The 23,871-nt window shown below is 39.2% G+C and overlaps 1 protein-coding gene across 2 annotated transcripts in view; it reads left to right on the top strand.

Annotated features, from left to right (window-relative positions):
- Nucleotides 1-23,871, top strand: part of CSMD2 (CUB and Sushi multiple domains 2) — an 801,202-nt gene that overhangs the window by 535,194 nt on the left and 242,137 nt on the right. Inside the window, exon 13 of one of the 2 annotated variants that reach the window (XM_075264669.1) lies at nucleotides 13,925-14,107. The exons of the other annotated variant lie outside the window; for it this stretch is intronic. Within the exon in view, the coding sequence (XP_075120770.1) occupies nucleotides 13,925-14,107 (183 nt within the window). The remainder of the gene's footprint in view (nucleotides 1-13,924; nucleotides 14,108-23,871) is intronic. 2 annotated transcript variants of the gene reach the window in all.

The raw sequence follows: 23,871 nt of genomic DNA on the forward strand, positions 1-23,871 counted from the left end.
ATAACCCAACAGAATGGTCCTATATGTTTTCATTCCCACCACAACACTCACACCAGAATTGACTACTTCGTTGGGAACGCTCCAGCTCTCCGACACCTTGTCGACTCAGATGGAGTTCCTTCATGGTCTGATCATGCTCTGGTATTAGTCACTTTAGCCACCTTTCCTGTTGTCACTAGCATCTCAACAAGGGCCTAATTAAAACCTTAAACACCCAGTTCATTTTGTGCGCTCACATGCTTAATTACTTTAATGATAATGGTGGCTCTGTGTCCTCCTCTGCGACCTTATGGGAAGTACATAAGTCAGTGATGCGAGGGTACTGCATCAAAGCTTAAAAAGAATAAACAGTTCAGATCCAAGACCCTTATGAATCACGTTCTTATCCACTCCTCCTGTCTAATGGAGCAACCCTCCCTCTCAGATCTGCGTCAACTGATGGCTGCAGTTGCGGACCTCCATCTGGCCCTATTCCATGTCCAGCGTCTATTACTCTATACACGCCAGTGCTACTATGAATGGCTCATACCTTGCTTGCAAAGTCGCTTAGGGATCATGACACCTCTTCAATCCTGTACGTTGTCCAAGACTCCAATGGCCAACCTCAACAACCCCCTGATGCCATAGCGTTGGCCTTTTGGTCATACTATTTAAGGTTGTATACCCTCATGATACCACCTTACCAGGTGTTCTGCCTAAACTAATAGATTGCTTGCAACAATGCTATCTGTCAAGGTTTCACAGTGAAGCACTGGCCTTACTTAATGCCCCTATTGCCATTGAGGAGCTCTTGAGGGTCCTGAAAGACCTCTCAAATGGTCAAGATGGCTTTACCTACCTCTATTACAAAGCGTTTAAAGATGATTTATTCTCTTACCTTAGCTACCTATTTAACTCCTTCCTGGAGGGCTCTCCTATTCCCTCAGTACAATACAATCAAATTATGGCTAATTGTCTGAATGCTTAGTTTTCATCTGTCATCCATAAGGATCGGGTGGGTTTTGTTCCCTGTAGTCAGGAGGGGACAACACCAGTAGACCTGTGGATTTGATTGAGGTCGTCAGTCTTTCCTCTACAGTGACTCTTCTCCTAGGCCTAGATGCATAAAAGTCCTTTCTCTGGAGCTTCCCTTACAGTGATCCAGACCCTCTAATCCACCCCTTCAGTGGTAGTAAAGCTCCCCATTCCTCCTCTGCCCACTTCTCCATTAGCATTGGAACTCGACAGAGATGTCCTCTTTGCCCTCTCATATTTGAACTCTGTATTAAGCCCTTAGTTGTTCAGATAAAACAGAACCCACATATTTCAGGGATTAGTGTAAGGGACATAGAGTTCAAGATTTCACTGAGACAGAGTGGTTTCACTACTGGCAGGTTATTCATTTCATTTTCACCTGGGGGTTTGCAGCTCTGCAGAGCGGGTACTTCCATTAAGGGCCTGATTTCTGCCATTTACCAAATCCTCTCTCGCCCAGAGAATTGTGATCCTCCGATCTATCGTTACATGTTTGTGACATGCCATTACATTATAAGTTGATGAAATAAGTATTATCATCTTATGCTATTATGGCATATCACTACATAGGTTTGTACTTGTACATATTAAGTAGTGCAAAGCCCATAGTACTGATAAATATGTGTTTGAAGATAAAATGCACATTAACATATATACATAGGTATCCCAGTGCTCACAAACCAAAATTACACCTTTTAATGTAAGTTCGGGTTATGTTTTTATAAATCCATAAATTTAGCTCCTTCATGGTGGAAGCACATATATTGGCTGAATATGTACTCTAAGCAGTCAGCATGCAATATCACATTACAGCATATCCCCAGTTGAGTTGTTGCAAGTAGATATAAGCAGTTTTATTGGAGAATTGCTGTTCTTTGACAATCAATTTAAAGGCTATTTTGACAGATGTATTAACAGAAAAAAGATATCCAGTCATCTGTTTAAAATCTTATACATAATGTAAAGTATTAGATTAGCACATTTTATATATTTGATGTATGATTTGATATTTGAGTTGATATTTGACATTCTGAGTTACACTCATGGACAAAAAAATTGTATGTAGTGTAATGTAATAATGATAAATGTAAGTGATTGCAATGTTAAAGTGAAAGGACAAGTTTAATGTAGAAATCTGGTTTTGTAACCTCATATGTGCCCAAAAATTACCCTTTGTGAACCTTTATATAGGGGAAACACTTTTAAGGCTGTTGTAGCCATACCCAGTTCGGTAAACATTTACATAACTGCATGCCAAGTTTTTCATCAATCCAACATTTCTATTTGTGTGTGTTAATTTTTTGGCAATGAGTATGTATACTTAAAATTTTTTCTAATATACAGTACAGACCAAAAGTTTGGAAACACCTTTTCATTCAAAGAGTTTTCTGTATTTTCATGACTATGAAAATTGTAGATTCACACTGAAGGCATCAAAACTGTGAATTAACACATGTGGAATTATATACTTAAAAATAAAGTGTGAAACAACAGAAAATATGTCTTATATTCTAGGTTCTTCAAAGTAGCCACCTTTTGCTTTGATTACTGCTTTGCACTCTTTGCATTCTCTTGATGAGCTTCAAGAGGTAGTCACCTGAAATAGTCTTCCAACAGTCTTGAAGGAGTTCCCAGAGATACTTGGCACTTGTTGGCCCTTTTGCTTTCACTCTGTGGTCCAGCTCACCCCAAACCATCTCGATTGGGTTCAGGTCTGGTGACTGTGGAGGCCAGGTCATCTGGCATAGCACCCCATCACTCTCCTTCTTGGTCAAATAGCCTTTACACAGCCTGAAGGTATGTTTGGGGTCATTGTCCTGTTGAAAAATAAATGATGGTCCAACTAAACGCAAACCGGATGGAATAGCATGCCGCTGCAAGATGCTGTGGTAGCCATGCTGGTTCAGTATGCCTTCAATTTTGAATAAATCCCCAACAGTGTCACCAGCAAAGCACTCCCACACCATCACACCTCCTCCTCCATGCTTCACGGTGGGAACCAGACATATAGAGTCCATCCGTTCACCTTTTCTGCGTCGTACACAGACACAGTGGTTGGAACCAAAGATCTGAAATTTGACGGTGACTTGAAGCTCATCAAGAGAATGCCAAGAGTGTGCAAAGCAGTAATCAAAGCAAATGGTGGCTACTTTGAAGAACCTAGAATATAAGACATATTTTTAGTTGTTTCACACTTTTTTGTTAAGTATATAATTCCACATGTTTTAATTCATAGTTTTGATGCCTTCAGTGTGAATCTACAATTGTCATAGTCATAATCAAAATACAAAAACTCTTTGAATGAGAAGGTGTGTCCAAACTTTTGGTCTGTACTGTACATTATTCTATTAATCACATTATATTAAACAAGTGATACATGTATTTTTGTTGTATAATTTCAATTTTATTTAATGTATTATATTTTAAGAAAGCAAAAGATAGTCAGCAAAAAAAAAAAAAATAACGAAAAAAGGAGGATACCTAGTAATACTGTCAGGTGAAGTGGAGTGTCTTAACTTAGGTAGTGAACATAGTATTATGTTATCTAGTATTGAGATCACTACCTATGATACTGTAGATTATATGTAGCCGTTGTAATTTATTCACAAAGTATACAAAGAAGAGAGCCAAGAGACGATACCTTTGATCTAATTGTATTGGACGTGTGGAGTTACCGCAGCTCAGCCCCCTATGCAAGTGAATGTGTTCTCTGTATAGCAGCTGCTGAGAGTAGCTGATTGGCGAGAGTCCTTAATGCAGGACCCCTGCTGATCCCATATATTGAGACCAATGTAAAAACAAAAGGGAACAAGAAGGGTACACAAACGTAGAAGATCATCTGGTGTTACAGAAAATAATGTAAATAATAGGTTGGAGGCACAAAATAAAGCAGTAGAAGGAGTTTCGCATCTACTTCTTTAGTCTGCTGCTGTGAGTGTAAGGACAAGTCATCAATATTGTTTACCTGGAAACATGGACATGCATGTGTACTAGGAAAGACTGTCAGTCAAATGAGTATTCGTCCGGCAGCTTTAAACGTCTATGAGCACCTTAAGAAAACATATAAGCAAGTAAAACAGACAAGAAATATTCTAGAAAGGCAAAGAATAATATGGGGTGAGTCAGACTGAGGTAAATTCCATTTTGATACTACAACTTGTTTGTTACAACTTTTACACATATATTGTTTAGTCCACTGCATCTGCACCCATCAGGCAGGGCTCTTCCTTTCTATTCGACCCCATCTACCTCATCCTATTCAAGACAACCACAAAAAGGGAGTTGCAGTTTCTGGAAACTTCTCATAACAAGTGTGGAAAGTCAGAAACAAAAGTACATTGTCCAGTTTCCATTTAACATGTAAAACTGCAGATGTTGGAATATGATTGCGGCCTCCTTTTTGGCGTAAGTGATGACCACCCTATAGCTCCAACTGAATGTGAATAGTGGATTCTACCAGTGTATCGGCCTCACACAACACTTTACTACAGGAAGGCTGGAAAGTAACAAAATAAACAGTGTGACTATATTGTTTTACATTTATTACCCATAAAAAATAATATTAGAAGAACCGAGAAAACAGCGGTCTATAGAGAATTAATAAGACGATGACATCCTTGTGGAACGCATGTCTGACAGAGATGGACAAGGCTCATAAAGTAAAAGTATCTGCAATGCTTACAGTAAAAATAACGTGGCTCCTGTAAAAAGGAAGATAAACTAAAGGCTGAGGTTTAAAGGCAGGTAGGAAATATTATTTTTGTCCATCTGTTACTTTATTAGGCTCCGATAAAGTCAGCAATGCCTTAGGATAGGATCTCAATTTACTTAGGATCCCTCATTCCAATCAGGATTAATTCTGTTCTACCCTACGTGCCTTTTGATTCCTCTTAAATGTGAAAGGCGCCCTAATTAATCCAGCCTCGGTGACTGTCAGAGCGCCGCGCTTTATTTTATTATTTTATGTAGTCTGAGTTACTAATCTCCAGTAACCAGATTGTAGGGAGGGGACGAGCCACTGGCATTTCCTCGGCTTAGAACTTAATTCCTCAGATGTTCTTTTAATCTTGGATATAAAACAAATATAAAAGGCGCAGATAATTAATGACTGTCTCTTACTTTCCAATACACCATATAAGGAAGGCATTTTCTTTCCAGTTAGCTAGAGAGACCAGGTGCCGTAACCCAGGAGAGAATGAGATCCCACTTAGTTGAAGCAGTACATTGTGTCTTAAAGGCATATGATTCTGATAATGACCCATTAAATAGCTTTATAAATACTTAATCTGTGCAGGCTACAAAACATGAGCTATTACTAACCCCCCTTTTACAACCATTCAGAGGAATGCAATAGCAATCATAACAGGAAAAGAGGTAAATCCAATTGAAAGGAATACAGGGTGTAAGTCAGAGCAGAATAAACTATATCTCTGTCCTGGGCAGCACTTAGGTCACTGTTCACTCTGAACCTCCTTTTCATGCCTAGAATTCAAGTAAGAGTTAAGCAGCATAACTGTATACCATTATTAGGTATATATGATGTATGCCTTGAATAGATGCCATTATATAGCCGTATCGTACAATTTCTGGGGATATTATCACTCCTTAAGGAAAGATCACCTTCACAGGTGTATGGAGACTTACAAAAAGCCATTTTCGCTCCACTGGGGGAATTATGGGAAAAATATGCAAATATGTTTCCCAAGATTTAAATAGGAAAACACTGCCTCTGTTTGCTGCCCTCTAGGAGTAGCTCCCTTGAACATCATGCCCGACTTTCCAACAAGCCTTTACTGCTACGCTGTCAACAGCAGGGATACTGATTTAGCTAAATCCAGCATCATAGCAGTTAAACCTTGTTGGAAAGTCGAGCATGATGTTCAAGGGAGCAGCAAACAGAGGCACTGTTTTCCTATTTATATCTTGGGAAACAGATTTGCATATTTTTCCCATACAGTACAATGGCATATGTCAGCCATTGGTCTAAATGGTAAAATGTAAAAATATATACTGTAGCAATGCACTTTTTTGTAACGGCCCACTATATAAGAATAGCACCGAAAAAAGTATACCACGTAGTATATAGAGGTTTTTTTAACCAATGTGACAAATAGACAACATAGCTGACTTAAATTTGACATTTAATGTGTTACATATCACAATGGAAACTTGAAAGCTAAGGCCCCACATAATGGGCCACAGCCAAAAAGCACTGCGGGAGATCCGCAGCAGAAAGTCTGCAGCGTGAAACTTTCTTCTTCAATTATACCTACCCGTGAAACACTAGCGTTTCTCTAGGTATAATTGACACACTGCACTTTACAAAAATGCAACGTGTTTTGAAATCGCAGTATGTCCGCTGCAGATATTTTTATGCTATGTGTGGATGGGATTAGACAGAACCCATCCACTTTGCAGGTACTTTAAAATGCCACAATTTTGCCCTGAAATTTATGTTTTGGCAAAATCGTGGCATTTATGCTATGTGGGGTCTCTGTCTAAGGGGGTTTTCCAGCTGTAAGAAAATTGTTGATAGTAAGCTTAAAGGCAGCAGGCTCACCAATTCCCTGCTTCTTCCATTCACTGACTGGTTTCTCACTGGTTTCTACTTTTTGGTCCAGTCACTTTCAGGTTATATGCTATTTCAAATATCAATTTAACTGGGTTATCTTTTTCAGCGAAAACAATTGTTTGTATTGTGAAAAGTTATACAATTTTCCAATAAACATTCTGTATCAATTCCTCTCATTTTTCTTAAAGGGGTATTCCCACGTCGCATACTTACCAGTCTTCACTGCTGTAAAATCTTCTTTCTTCCTGGTTTCTTGCGTCATTTGGTGGGCAGGGTTTCACATGCAACCTGTCGTTTAGCTCCGCCCCAAAATTAGCGTGTAGCTACGCCCACCGCATAGCGTGATCCTATGGGGCGGCTGAAGGGCCTGTGATGTCATCGAAGGTCCTCAAACAACACTATATGCACAATATTGGACTATGAAGTACAGGCAGAGAGCAACTCCATTCTGTGTTACATACAGAGACTACCTGTCTCTGCCATAATGAACACAATTTAATTAGCTAGCCTGATAACTGGGAGAACAGAAGACGAGTTCAGAAATGAAAGCAGCTCCTCTCCCCTATCTGATAACAGGAAGCTAGGTCACGTGGTGTAGACACAGGAATAGCTAGAAACACAGGCTGGCTCCCGTGCACTTAGCCCCTGCCCCTCCCCCCCCCCCCCCCCGAGAGCAGGCAGCCACGTCACTTGACTTTTGAGCAGATAAGTTAAGGGCTGTGTCAACAATGAATTGAATAACGTAAGATAGTGGACAAACAAAGCAGTTTTGCTGAAGCAATGTATTTAGGACAAGTCTTACACCCACATTAACAAGCAGTATAGATAGGATCCTTGTGATGGGACAACCCCTTTAATCTCTCTTTGCTGTGATTCATTATTTATTTGAAGTGGATAAAGATCAGTCCATGGTCATGTGAACACACAGGTGCACAGCTCATTACAAAGTAGCTGTCTGATTATTGTGCTTTGACTTTAAGGTCTAGTTCACACAGGAGTTCCGCGTGTGCACATTCCATCGCAGCTGCCACAACAGGATGCCGTATCCCATCGCGGCTTTCCAAATGAATGGGCCTAGTCCAGAGGGTGCTGTCGTGAGGCGGACGCCGTGGCTGCATCAGCCGCAGAATCCGCCTGAAGAAAGAGCAGCTCCAAACCGCTTGCGGGAAAAAAAGGCTAGCGGTCTACTTAGACCTCTGTTGTGAGAGGGCGGATTTTGAGGTGGATTCCGCGTCAAAATCTATCCCTTCTTGCCCCATGTGAACGAGCCCTAAACCATCCGTCACATGACCATGGACTGATCTTTCTCTACTAGAATTAAACAGTAAATGACAGATAGAAGAGATCTAAAAAACCACGAGGACTTGATTCAGAAAGTATATTAGAAAATTGTATAACTTTTCAATAGACAAACAATAACATTTATTAGTAGAAACTGGACAACCCCTTTAAATATTGCTACATCTATCTTATAAATGCAACATAAGCCACTAAGGGTATGCAGAAAGCTTGGTGGCAACCTTGAGGGACTTATAATAGCTGCCACTCCCTCTTATCACCCTACATCAGATACCTATATATTTTAAAAGAACAAAAAACAACAGACTATCAAAGACTACTCACATAATGAGACAACACGGTTTGGATCTGTATATATATATATATTTTATATGTATACATATGTATTATGGGGAAGGTAGCAGCAATGGTGCGAACCCAACCAGTTAGAGACAGGGACACAAAATCTGTAGCAAATTTATTTAGAAAAAAACAGTAAAATAAATAAACCTTCACTTCAGGCACAAAATGAGCAAAATAAAATTACAGCCTTAACATCAGGCAAAGAATGTAAAAAAACACCACTGCTCGTCTGAGCACTAACTAAACAATAAAGTGCTAACTGTACGTGTGGCTTACTTCCAACCACACGAGTAAACAAAAATAATGCAATACAGTCTCAGCTGACTCTCGTTGTGTGTCAGGACAGACCCAGATGCCTCCTCTACTCCCAGAATCTGCCCTTAAGTGCAGCCTCTGCAGTCATTTATGGCCCAGTAACATGCCTAACACCTACACCTGGGCTGAGGCCTACTCCAGATCCGCCCTAGACCACACATATGTCAGAAACCTGGGGCTGATATATCGAGACTCCAGCACTCTGCCTATCACCTTCTCACAATATTTGCAGAGAATTTTTGAAAGTTAGGGTAAAATGATCCTAAAAATAGACCAATATGCCTCCTACTACACAAATGATACTTATATACATCTTTACTGTTGTCACATAGAAGTGCATGGCTTGCAAGATGCATTTAATTATGTTATGTATAGCTTGATAGAAACGTAGTGTTTACAAGGTATGTAAAGTGTACTGAATGTTATTGACCTTTATTATTTTCAATGGTATGAGTACAATTGATTTCTAAAGGTGAGGTAAGGGCAAGTACTGCATGAGATAAATCTGTTGGCTCAATCTGCACACATACATAGGTATTGATAGGAGCAGATTAGCATCCCTTATATACTGACTATCCCTAATATGTTTTTCTCTTCCTCAGCATCTTTACTAGCGGCTCCCTAGCTGTATAATTCCAGCTGATTATCCAGCTAGCACCCTGGTCCACTTGTTATAGGCGCACCACCTTCACAGTTGTTTCCTGAGTGCCTGACCTGCCTAATGGATGTTTGCTGAATATTTAAAGGGCATTTCTGTCTAATGTGTTCTCCCAACTCATCCCCTCCCCACTTTTCCAATCTTTCCCTGCTGATGGCTGGTGCTGAACTCTGTGAACAGAACAGTTTAATGGAGTGCAAGCTAAAGGACAGGATGAAAATAATGTGGATACAGCTTTAGCTGTAAATTAGCACTTGGGGAGGAGGGAAACCTTCCCCTTAACCTATTTGACGCTAGAAAGGAGAATACGGTTGTTTGGGGTTGTTATTAATGGCATACAGCATGTAAAGCAATTTTACAAAGAAACCTAGCACACAGCATGATAACATTTAAATGGGCCTTTATGAGCTTTTCTTTCTAAACATTACAGTATTTCATGATCCAGCCTGAAACACATTTTTATAGTATGGAACTATGCAGTGCACATGGCGTATTTTATCAGTGTGATGGACGCTTTCATATCTGATATTTAACACCGAATTATTGACTCACTGTAGCATTTCTAGGTTACAATAAAAAAAAACTTTATTTGGTGCCATCTACAGTTAAGTATTGGGAATTACAATATTGCAGTCATAAAATACGGTATAGTCTGGTAAAGATGGGAACGTTTTTTTAATAATGTGGTATAGTGTATCATTTTTTTCAGTTCATTGTAATTGAAAGGGGTTAACCACTTTTAGACTAATATTAAGAGACAAATAAAAAGTTTATATATGGTCCATGGTCACATGATGAACATACCACACAAGTGCACAGCTCATTACTAGCTTAACCCCCTGCGTGCCGGCTATGTCCATTCATTCCTATGGGTGTGTGCTATTCGAAACGGCCGTTTCGAATAGTACTCGCTCATCTCTAGTTCTGAGGCCTCTGATATTTTGACTGTATTAGTGAGCGACTCACCCTCATCCTATTTTCCTGTTTCCCCTGTTTGATCAATGTATGAAAGATTGTTAAAAAACAGAGGGTGAACCAAAAAGCATCTAGCTTTGAAAATTGTTTGTTTGATCCCTGTTTAGAAACGTGTCAAAATAACTTGCTCTAGTTTCCCTAACACCGTCTGTAATGGAGCTTGTTTGAAGCTACAAAGGAACACAGCTGAATGTTGAAGAAACATCTATCTATATATGTTACATATAGTGATTTAGTATATGGGACATTGTAATACCTTTGTGTATCTCTCTTACAGTATGGATTCTACATTTAGGATCTATTCATTCTCATTATTTTCCTAAACTAATAAGCATGTCAATGATAGGCATATAATTATCTTACAAGTGTCAGAGGGCAGGGGGTACATAACTGTGAATCATATGTTGTAATATATTCCTTAAGGCCTTTCATATATAGGAGCTATAGCTTTTAAAAATTGTCTGCCTAATACAGTATATACAAGATATAACATATTATTTCAGTTATTCATTAGGTAGTATTAGCCTGTGGCTGTTCTATGTGGGATTTTTGGAATGGTGGCTGTTAAATCTACAAGCACCCTACAAATCTATACGTATATAATCATTCTATACTATCTCCTACCCACTGGTGGTTAGAATATTGTGAAAAAAGAGAACTTTGTTCATTGCTCACTGCCCAAGTCTCCCAGGTTGATTCTGTCTATGGGAGAGATTTTGACTGGTAGGAGACCAACGTATAATAATTTTTTGGAAGACCTTGGAGACAACAGAACATGAGTGGCAGGAGTCAGTGATAAATGGGGCTTTTCTAAACAATTCTATTGCTATAATAACATTGTGTACTGTCTATAACTCTGGTATCATCTATAAAGGTAATGCCAGGTTAAAAAGTAATATTAATAATAATTCATTTTATTTATATAGCACCAACATATTCCGCAGCACCGTACAATTTGTAGGGTTCAAGTACAGACAAAAAAGATACATTACAAAGAAATAGTCACTTTACACAATGGGACTGAGTGCTCTGCTCGCAAGAGCTTACAATCTATGAGGTAGAGGGGGTGACACAAGAGGTAGCAGGGACGGCATCGGAAGTAGCATTACTTATACAATGGTCAGACAAAGTCCAACATTATTGACTACAATTGTTTGTCATGCAGAATCTTACAAATGCTGTATATGAACAAACTCTTCATTCCTCTTCCACTTTCGTTCCTTTGGCACATTACACCTTAGGCCTTTCCTACAGGCTGTAAGAACTTCAATGTAATCTTAAGTGCTAATTGAAATACAGGCAGTGAAAATTGTTTCAAATGTTGCTACTATTCTAGTCTAATGAAGTAACAAGAGCCTCTGAGTCCTGTACAGTGGCCATAGGTCCTGCCTGTAAACTTCACGCAGATCTATGCATCATGAGCACTGTATAGGATCATTGTTTAATATGTAGACGAGCAGTCCAGCATTTGTATCTTGCCAGAAGACACAAAAACTGTCTTCTCCTGACCTATAACTATAATAGGAAAATTATGCATGAAAATTCCCTTAGGTGCATGGTATCCAGAGAGACTACTTAGTCATTTCCAGACACTAGCTAGATAAAGATGAGCACAACTTCACTGTTAGCATACAACATAAGGAGCGGTCTTTGTGACCTGCATTCATCTGGGCATAAATTATTCCTAAAGGTTTTTACTACTTAATCTCAAATGCACTCATTGTAATGGCCAGAAGTATACTAGTGGTATTAGATGCATTCACATATTTAAATTAGGAAGTACTGTATAATAGGAATCTAAGCTTTATTGTGGATTTGTGAAATCATAGAACCTACGTAGAACCTGATCTATCTATTTCCTATCTATCTATTTCCTATCTATCTATCTATCTATCTATCTATCTATCTATCTATCATCTATCTATCTATCTATCTATCTATCTATCTATCTATCTCCTATCTATCTATCTATCTATCTATCTATCTATCTCCTATCTATCTATCTATCTATCTATCTATCTATCTATCTATCTATCTATCTATCTATCTGATCCTACCAGGTCATGCCATGGCCATATACAATCAGTAGCTATCTCATAAAGCAAAAAACAGTGGACAATTATTCCTCCCATCCTACACACACACACAAACACACACACACACAAACACACACAGCTGATGCCCGCGATCTAAATGGGGAGAAAAGAACAAGCCATTGCTTGTGATGACATCTTCAAAAGAAAGAATTGGGTATGTTAAATTGCAACAGTCTGATAATTTTTTTTCCCCTCAATATTTGCCATATGGGGAATATACATCATATCAATACATATACATCAGATTGACGGATGACAATGCTGGGATCTGGGAAGGAAGAGCAGCCAAAGTTCATCTAATGTCAATGGCTAGCTTAACAATTGATATATAAGGGAGACAGTGTTCCAGTTTTGTTTCCCCTGCTTGGACACACAGAAGTGATCACTCAGCTATTGTACTCAAGCTCTTTTATGTGTAAAGTATACATATATATAGACAGGATAAGCTGTAGATGTGGCAGTAATATGCTACATATTATTGCCCCTGCCCTTTTACTACCACTGTACATGCTTACATGTATACACTAGGACGACTGCATCACTTGCATTGAATTAATAACTTCTACCTTTACTAAGTGATGTAACTTTTTATTTACAACTGACAGTTATTGGTCAATCCGTCAATGAATGGATCCAGACGAGTAGACTAAACACAGTATGGAATGTCATATGGTGTACGCCTCAACCCCATTTTGAAAAACTTCAGGATCTGACACATGGGAGGATACCTTCTAAATAAATAGTACTGGGAGGAATCTTTGTATCTTTGTACATTTCCCTGTATGTACAGTGTATAGTGCAAGCAATGGTTTTCATTTCCTACTTAGCCTCTACCTCTGTACAATGAGGTATGCGTATATAGTAGAACATCTTCCTAAAATAATTCTTTGTATATAATAAACCACCATAATTGTTTTCATTATAGACTCATACATTTACTGCATGCTGCTTAGGAAATATCTATATAAGAATTTAAGCAAAGATTCATTTAAGTGACAATTGAAAGCACATTGTATTACACTTACCAAAGGGAAATAAAGTTGCGGTATAAAAGCAAGAACTTTTGTGGATTGCATTATTTTTTAGAAACATATGTATTATTATCATTGTCCCAGGGCTGAAGTCTTTGTGGTTTATTATGTACCATGTGATTCACCCATCTTATGCAGTGGTGTGTGTAAGAGGTAATTGAGGCAAAGTTCTTTTCCAGCTTTTGTCTCAAGTGGTTAAAAATGATCAAGCAAAGAAGCCTCAAGACAAAGAAAATATTGTGTTTGATTACCGCTCTCCGGCTCAGTGTGATAGAATAGGATACTTACTAAACACCAGCTGCTGCTGAACCTGAGCATTCTGTAGATCCTCATCTCCTCCTCCTTCTCTAAGGATCAGATAATGGTGGTTATTGATACCGATCGTGGGTATGCACTTACTATGTATTAGTGTCAATGTGTGCTTAAAAACATTCTAACATACTTTAGATTTACAAGTAGTAAATGTTACAGTAAGAGCAGATTGCAGATTGATAGGGATCACATGATCCTGCCCACAAGGTACATCAAGGTACTTCAGACTACCTTGAAAGAAGATTAAGAAGGTTGAAATTGTGCCACAACAATATGTTCTCATACATTATGTTGTATTCTTGTTTTTCAGAAATAGACCAGGGGAGCTGTGGGGACCCAGGAATTCCAGCATTTGGAACAAGAGAAGGTTCAAGATTCCGACATGGAGATAGTCTGGTATTCCAGTGCCAGCCAGCATTTGAGCTGGTTGGACAGTCGACAATCACATGCCAAAAGAACAGCCAGTGGTCTGCCAGAAAACCTAGTTGTGTGTGTAAGTGAGGAGAGAAGTCTGTGTGTGTGTAAAACCAGGCCAGCCAGACAGCAATGGGTGCCACGCACCCACTCATCTCCCCCCCCCCCCCCCCAAGGCAATAAGGACTCGGAGTGCCATGCAAATGAAAATACTAATCGCATGCTAATAACATTCATATTCCATTTTCAGCAGTAATTTAAGCCGCTCAACGAGGGAGAGGTGCAGCTGGAGTTACTGCCTCTCTAGGAGAACCTTATTTTTTATCATGAAATATTCATGTTTTAATTTAGAGGAAGAGAATTTCAGCAATCAGGCAGTTTCTTAAATGTACCTTGTGCTGCTTTTTTTGGTTGAATTAACTCTGTCGATGTTAGATCTGGCTTTTATGACTATCTCTCTAGAGTTCTTACCAAATGACATAGAGCTTGTTGAGTATGTGGGTTAATATCCAACAGGTATTTGTGAAAGGTGCAAGATTAGCGTACTAGCTGTGAAATGAAACCCATATGAGCATTCTCAATATAGAAATATTGATGAATGAAGATATATAATTTCCATTCTTGTGCCTTGTTCAGTGTAGCTACCAGAAGCCAATTGTACTGTATTGTCTAGCTGAGATTTTTTGTTTTAGAAGACTGTAATTTACTTTAGAGACTTTGCTTAAAATTGCCTCTAAGTAAAGTCAATGATCTATGGATTATGTTACTTTTTACTCTACGCTATAATTATGTAGGCCACTCGACCGTCCAGTGTTCCGACATAGTTTCCCTCCGGCATTGAAGCAACAGGTCAAAATACATTGACTGCACCTTTTTTTTAATTTTTTTATCTGACTGTTTTATTGGTTTATCCAAATCTAGCACCATGCCCCATTGTGGCTATGGAGCACAATGTTTGTAAAGTGGTGTGAAATATGTTTACACTATACAAGTAAGAAAAAGAAATAGGCAAATTGTCATCAGTTGTATCCCGCTCAGGCATAACACATACTGAACTCAATATATAAGTATTGGATATAATATTTAGAAGAAACACAGTATGTGTATCTGTATGTAATGAAGTATGACGTCTGAATAGAAGTTTAATGCTTAACCAATGCAAGCGTCTACAACTCTTTGTGCAAATTTTCCTAGAATAGTGTAAAAATCTAACTTGACTTGGATAATGTCTACATTGGGCTCATTTTGGTTGTCCACAAAATACTTTGGAAACTTAGATGTCTAAAGACAGATGTTGAAATGTGATATACAATAGTGTATACATCAGTCAAGATGATTGGATCACTTGATAAATCTGCCTTTAAGACAGTGATTTAGTTAAAGGAATTTTTCCATCTAAGGCTTGGGGCCCACATGGCATAAATGCCAGTTTCGCCATTGCAGGAATGGTCCTTGCAAAGTGGATGGGATTCTGGCGAATCCCATACACAAAGCACAAAAGTACCTTTTCTTCTTAGCATAGAAAGAGCAGAGATTTCAGTGAATAATTGATATATTATATTGAAATCTTTTCTTAAACTCCTTCTGCTCTATAGCATGCTGGATTGGACACCATTTACTGTGTGATAGATTACACTTAAACTGAAAAAATCCTTTAAGGCTGAGGCTACATGTTACAGAAGGCTGTTCTTTTTGCTGCAGGTCTTGATGTGTTTGTTTTGGAGCCAAGAGTGGCTTCAAAAGGAAGGCGCATGTGGGTTTAGCAGGAATGAGAAGTATTAATGCTTCCTTTATATATCCTATTCCTTTACAAGCCACTCTTGGGTCCAAACAAAACGCGTCAAAATCTGCAACAAAAAACAGCTTTTCTGCAATGTGTGGCCTCCTCAGCCCATACAAGGTTGTAAGACTTGGTACTAGTGAATGCAGTTCATAAATTACACATCACATGCCGGAATTTGGGCTGATCTTTTCATCTTACCAAGTACATTTAATCAGATTGGTAAGTCTAATTCCCCACGCAACAAATTGCTGTAAAAAGAAAAATGTACTGTAGAGGAAACGCATTGCATTTTTTTCCGCAGCGTTCTTCACAAAAAGTCTGCAGAGTTTGTCCTCTGCGGACTTTCTGCCCCTATTATACCTACATGGAAAATTCCAGCATAAGCAATGAATAACAATCACATCAATAAGAGCTAGACAACTCCAACCTACTCAAACACCATGATTAAGGAAATGTAATTGATACACATAAATATAGTCAAATAAGCAAAGAATAACAATCACATAAATAACAAAAAAGTACAAATAAATAATAAACTTGAAAAAGACATGGCCTGCACATCCCAGTCTTATACATTGATCTAGTGCTTAGTATACATAGACATACATATTAATCAAGATGTATAAGCCCACTAGCCACTTCGTGGCGACCTCTTTATAGTGGGTCTCTACTCTACTGGGTGCGGCGCCACACAGCGACCGCTACAACCGCAACACAGCGCCCAACCAGCAACACCTCTGCCACCAGGCCAAGCCCCCAGGCTCTGGGTCGCACTGCCCCACAGGCACAACACCACAGGAGCAGCAGACACCATTCAGCACCGCACCATGTGAAGTAATAAACTTGTATACATCAAGAACCACCATGACCTCTACCTCTAGCTCCAATGCATGGTATTTTATGTGTTTTTAATGGCTTTTTGTTGCATAATAAACTATTTTTATATTATTTGAGGTGACATTTGTAGGGTTTCTTAGATATAGTAATGATATCTACCAATTATTTTCACTACATAGTGTCCAACTCATTTTTATTGATGGCCTATCCACAGGGTAAGCCATTAATACAAGATTGCTGAAAGTATGACCCCCATGACCAATGACAATCAGCTTTTTTAAGGGACTGCAGTGCTTAACTTCTATGGATAATACTGTAATTTTATCCCATGGCCATCATGAAACAGATGGAATGCAATTTAAACAGTGAAGAGGTCACGGAACTCAAATGAGTGCCACGGCCCCATCAAATAGTAGATTGTCTGAGGTCCTGGGTGTTGGTCACCTAACAATCTCTTATTGAAGACAAATCCTGAGGATAGGTCATCAATAAAAATGAGTTCTTAATGCTATATCTACTAATATACATATATTGGCCTCTACTATTAAATTATCTCCAATTTTCTGTTTTGCCTTGCACTAAGTCTTTATTTCAATAGGGCTTTTATTTTCAAATAAGATATTTTTATTAAAATACATGGTTTTCTTTCATTGGGTATAACTTTTCACAGTTCAGCAGGGTCACATATTTTCCCATCTCCTGAAATGTGCTTCCTTCATCTTGATTTTGATTGCTGAGCTATGAAACCCTTGCAAAACGTTAGTAGACTAAATCACTAGCCAAAGCACTAGCCGATAGGTGTATGTTTAAGAAATTCATTTTTTGTCCAATTACAATTGATTCATACTGCTACACTCCTTAAAAAATAGGGGTATTAATACAAACAGATACAGACATCGTAATTGCACCAGCGCTATGGTGTCCATAGCATAGGGGGTTGAGACTTAACCACTATAAAACAGACACAAGTGCTACATATGACCTATACCTGGGTAACTACTCGGATAATAGGTATGGTACATGTTATGGGTAGCTTTGATGACATACATTCACTTTGTAGTGATTGTTTTACCTGAGTCAGAGGAAACAGTGGACATTTGATTGTCGGGAGATCAAAGAAATCATAGTAAGCTTCTAGTGCCCAGAGTATTGTTGAGATGTTTATGATAGAGTGGGGCTGAGTGCCATAAGTACGTGGGATGCACAGGTTGCAATTCTACTAGGCCCCTGTAATCCTAAGGGGAACCAAAAGATCCCCCTGTCCTATATGAGGAAACTAGTGCTATATACACCATAAAGTCCCTGACAAAAGTTCTGTCGCTTATCCATGTTGTGGAATCCAAAGCTTATAACCTGACTTTAAATTCATCCATTGGTTTTAGAAATGACTCATATGAAAGCTGAAACCCTCCCAATTTTTTTTTTTTTTTTTGTTAAGAAAATAAATTGGCTTCACCGCTGAAATATTGATCATTTAATGAACACAAAAAGGTCAGATTTTGGCAAGACAAAAGTTTTCGCTCACATAAAGTAATGTAAAAATCAAACCAATAATTCAGTTCCAATACAAAGATATGTTTCATAACATTGGTGAATGAAGTTGTAGTGCTATTAGAGCCAAATTTAATATTTTGTGTGACTTCCATGAGCTTGAAGGATGGCATCCATGCGTTTCAACAATGATTCATACAATTTATTGATGAAGTCATCAGGAATAGTAACATGGGAAGAATATGCAAATCTGTCTCCCAAGATGTAAACAGGGAGACAGTGCCTCTGTTATGCTGCCCTCTATAGCAAGCACCCTGAACAACATGCTCGACTTCCCAGAAGCCTTTGCTGCATGATGCGAGGTTATAACCAAATCAATATCTCAGCTACGTAGATGAGAAATTAATTTGGTTATAACCTCACATCATGCAGCAAAGGCTTCTGGGAAGTCGGGCATGTTGTTCAGGGTGTTTGCTATAGAGGGCAGCATAACAGAGGCACTGTCCCCCTGTTTACATCTTGGGAGACAGATTTGCATATTCTTCCCATGTTCCTTTGCAGTGGAGCAACTATGGCTGTATAAGTCTCCACACACCTGAGAAGGTGGTCTCTCCCTAAGGAAAGACGTTATCCCCACAATCAGGAATAGTAAAGAATACAGTCTTACAATCTTCCTGGAGTTCATCAAGATTCTTTGGTTTTGTCTGCCAAGCTAACTCTTTCATCCTACCCCAAATGTGCTCAATGAGGTTCATGTCTGGTGACTGGGCTGGCCCGTCCTGGGGCACCTTGATCTTCTTTGCCTTGAGAAACTTTAATGTAGAGATGGATGTATGAGATGGAGCTCCATCCTGCGGCAAAATGTGACCCCTTTTATGATTGGGAATGTAAGAGGAAGCTAATACTTCTTTATATTTTAGGCTATTGATATTGCCTTCCACTTTGCAAATGTTTCGCACATCCGCATACTGAACGTAACCCCAGACTATGATCTTTCCACCAACAAACCTAACTGTTTTCTGGGTGTATCTTGGATCCATACGGGCTCCAGTAGGTCTCCTGCAGTATTTGCGGCGGCTGTGATGTAATTCAACTGAAGATTCATCTGAGAAATCCACCTTCTGCCACTTTTCCAGCGTCCATCCGTTTAGTAGGCTGTGGGCTTTTAATTGTCTTTTGTTCAGTGCTGTCTTCTGGGTGCTGATTCCACCATGGAGCCCATTTCAAGACAGAATCCTACAAAATGTTCTAATTGACACATGGACTTGAGGTGACCAGGCCTGTTGGAGCTCTGCTGCAGTGGAAGAGGGGCTTTTGATTTTCTAACCAACAAACGTTCCTCCTGAGCAGTTGTCTTGCAGGGTCTGCCGGACCTGGGCTTGTCAAAAACATCTCCAGTCTGTTCAAATCTTTTTTTAATTCTTTGTACTTGACGCTGAGACACATTAAAGGTGCAGCCACCTCTATGGTGGATCTGGTCTTCAGCCCCTTAATAATCAAGCCTTTGGTCGCAGGTTTGATTTTTGGCATGTTGTCAGAGGTGAAGTTGCAGTTCAAGTGGACCATCTGGGGTGCTGGAGTTCTTTGTATACACCCCCACTAATTAACTGATCAATTAGTGAGTACAGGTGAGGCTGTAGACTAGGATTGGTGGCATTATATGACAAGGTGACAAAACTTTTGTCTTACCAAAATCTGACTTTCTCTGTTCATTAAATGATGAATATTTCACCATTGAAGCCAATTTATTTTCTTAATAAAAAAACATATTTGGGAGGGTTTCAGCTTTCAAAGGAGTCATTTCTTAAACCAATGGATGAATTTAAAGTCAGTTTATAAGCTTTTGATTCCACAACATGGATAAGCGACAGAACTTTTGTCAGGGACTGTATGATAGTTCTGCGGTCCGGTTATATACATTGTTGCAGTTATCCATTTGGTGGAGCCCCATTCCCAGATTTGCTGTGGCCACCCATGGTTAATTCATGTTTCTTACTGTGTAGATTGACATTTTTTGCTTTTACAGTCACAGTGTCTGGGCAGAGCTGATACTTTATTAGGTTGCTTTTATAAATTTGTTGACTATTTTTTTATTCTGTTTAGTAACACATTAAATTGTTTCTTGGTTTACATCATGCTGAGATTAGACAACTTTCGCTTCCGTAGGGAGAGCTCTGGGGGTTGCTGTGTATATTAATTATAGATATTTACTTTTTAGTTTTCACCTCCACAAAATATCTCCGGCGATTAATGTGCACCAAGAGTTTGGAAACATTAACAAGAGCAACCAATTACCTTGACATATCACAAGATAGGAAAATATATTCTACAATTATGTCAAAAGATTTTTTTTTTTTTCATTTCAAAAGCGGAACTTGGGGAATTTAGCCTATTATAGCAGGGAATTTATATATACATAAAGAAGCTGGCAGGGCAGGGGGACACATATAGTAACTAGTAGTTGACAGACTTGGGAAGACAGTGGTAACTTTGAAAAATAGCTGAAAAGAGGTTCATTTTCGGTTCCTCAACAACTTTTCTTTTTCCATAAAAGTATAGCTCTTTTTCACATTCTGAATGCAGCAGACACCATCCATTTTGTACTTTTATAAGCAATAGGAGACAATTGGTGGGCTACATAGGGAACAGCTCTAACTTTGCAGGCTAGCTACTAACTAAAGTCCTAGCAAGATACACTACAGTAGAGATGAGCGAGTAGTATTCGATCGAATACTTCGCTGCCATAGGAATGCATGTAAGCGGCCGAACACCAAGGGGTTAAGCGCATCGGATATTCGATGCGCTTAACCCCTCGGTGTTCAGCCGCTTACACGCATTCCTATGATGACAAGGTATTCGATCGAATACTACTCGCTCATCTCTACACTACAGCAATAGTTAGTGCGGATAATCTGTTTCTCTATGTTAATTATATTGACCAATGAAAATCCTATGTACAGATTATCGAACTTGGCATTTTTATGTTTCTGTCATTCCATTTCATGGAGTTATATACATTTCAATAGAAAACCTGATGAAAAATATTTGTGTGGGTGCAATTATGTAATCATTTTGATGGATCATTGTGGTAACAGAAAAATATCAGATCATTACGGAGTCCTTGGTCAATTGGCAATTGATGGCAATAGCTCCAGTTGAATAGATAAAATAATTTTTTGGGGGGATATAATCTTGGCTGACAAGATGGTAACCTTCTCTTCAAGATGCTGTCTCTTTGATAAACATAAACTGTTAATATTTGACTGTTGGTGGGTACAGTATATTTCACAAGGGTTAAATTAATTTTCTAGTTCATAAGACCAAATTCACAATTAATTTATTAGTAAAATGAGGTATGTGGTGGCCTCCTTTTTAAGGTTTTTGGTGCATTCCCAGGCCTTTCTTAATTATTGTAAAGTGACCAGTACTGTATCAGACTACTATATAAGTCTGAGACACTCCCATCTGCTCTGAATTGATCCATCCAAGAGCAGGGGAATGTCTGATATCACAAAAACAACAGGTAAACATGGTGGTCTGAGACACTTACCTCTACACCTACATGAAATAACTATAGGTTATACATTTATTGTGAATTTTTTTTTATTGTAAATCAGAAGGTTGTATTAATTATCACATTGGTCTTCTTGTTAATTCTATATTACGGTATTACTAGGGTATGGACCATACCTACCCATGTTTGGACAATAAGCTGAGAGGTCATTTGGACAATCTAAGTTTCTTACAGTGACTTAAATACTTAAAACCAGGAGGTGGGTGAGATGCCGCTGGTTCTTCCTGATTTTGCTATTTCAGTTGTTAAAAATACAACCGGATCACAGAGCTGACCCAGTTCTGTTACTAGTAGATCAAGCGGCCATTCACCTCCTGCCCTACCACTTTTCAACTTGTAGGCCACATTAGGCCTGCAGCCTACAAGCTAAGGAGGGTTAGAGGTAGGTGTTAGTTCAGTACTTACCTCTTTACACCCCAATCCCTCTTGCATCTTACTGCTCTGGAGCACACATGACACTTTACATTAGTGCATCTAGAGCAGTGGAAGAGCAGGGTCGAGGGGCAAGAGGTGAGTACTGAGCTAAAATACTGTGTGTAACAATGTAAAAGGATGGACACTGATTTAGCCACTGTTACAGTGTATTTAAGTTAATGATAGGGCCATTATACTACATGAATGGAATTGTACTATATGGGGGCAGTAACTGAGTCCATTTTGCTGTACAGTGATGGGATGATTATTAGTTGTCAGGGGGCCACTGGGGGACATTTTCAATTGTCAGGGGGTCACTGGGAGACATTATTATTTGGAGACCACTGGGGGACATTAACACTTGTCAGGGGGCCACTTGGGGACATTATTAGTTGTCAGGGGGCCACTGGGGGCATCATTAGTTGTCTGAGAGCCACTAGGGGACATTATTAGTTGTCGGGAAGGGCACTGGGGAACATTGTTAGTTGTCAGTAGGTTACTAGGGGACATTATTAGTTTGGGGCACTTTGGGGGGTGCATTATTAGCTGTCAGGTGGTTACTGGGGGACATATTCAGTTGCCAGGGGTCAGCTGGGGGACATTATTACCCAACATGATGGTCACTATTAATTGACTGGGGGCCACGGGGGGACATTATTAGGTGTCTCAAGGTCCCTGGGAAGAATTATTAGTTGTCTGGAGGCTACTGGGAAGCATTATAGGGACCACTGGGAAACAATATGAGAGCCAGTGTGGAGTATTTTTAGGTTCTATGGGTCACTGATGAGTATTATTAGGTGTCTGGGGGACACTGGAAAGAATTATTAGTTGTCTGGAGGCTATTGGGAAGCATTATTAGTTGTCTGGGGGCCACTGGCCAGTGGGGAGCATAAATTATGTTCTAGGGACCACTGGGGGACATTATTACTTAACTGCAGGTCACCAGAGGACAGTATTACTTGCCTAGGGGCAACTGAGGACATTATTACTTATCTGAATGTCACACGGGACCTTATTACTTGCTTAGAGGCTACTGAAAAACAATACTACTTGCCAGGGGGCCACTGGAAAGCATTATTAGTTGTCTGGGAGCCAATGGCGAGCATTTTTAGGTGCCTGTGGGCCAGTGGGAAGCATTATTTGGTTCTTGGGGCCACTGGGAAGCATTATTATGTGTCTGAAGGCCACTAGGGAGCTTTGTGGTGGGCCACCAGGGAGAAGGATAATATGTGGGGCCACTAAGGGATCTTGGTGATGGTAAAATGTGAATTTTTGTATGTGCTGGGTGCAAAATATAGGATGGTGCAGCTGTGATGCAGTTACAATTGCATCAAAATTGTAACAGAAAAAGCAAACAGTTTTGTTATGGTTTTAGCTACAGCTTGAAAAACTGCGCTAAAGAAACAAGTCAAAACTGTAGTTTGCTTTTTGGTAAAATTATTAGGTGGGGTTCTCCGAGGAAATGTTTTTTTCCAGGGGTGCCCTGAGTCTGAAAAGGTTAGGAAACACTGATTTAGAACATTAAGGGGGGGGGGGGATATTAACCCCTTCCCACTACAGGCATTTTTGAATTTTCGTTTTTTACTCCCCACCTTCCAAACTCCATAACTTTTTTATTTTTCCGTTTACAAAGGCACATGAGGTCTTAGTATTTGCAAATTGTAGTTCAATATGATATCATTTATTATTCTGTACAATGTTCTGGAAAACTGAAAAAAAAATTCAGAATGGAGTGGAATTGGAA

Source organism: Leptodactylus fuscus, chromosome 2 (genome assembly GCF_031893055.1).
Source record: "Leptodactylus fuscus isolate aLepFus1 chromosome 2, aLepFus1.hap2, whole genome shotgun sequence".
In the NCBI taxonomy this organism is placed as follows: Eukaryota; Metazoa; Chordata; class Amphibia; order Anura; family Leptodactylidae; genus Leptodactylus; species Leptodactylus fuscus.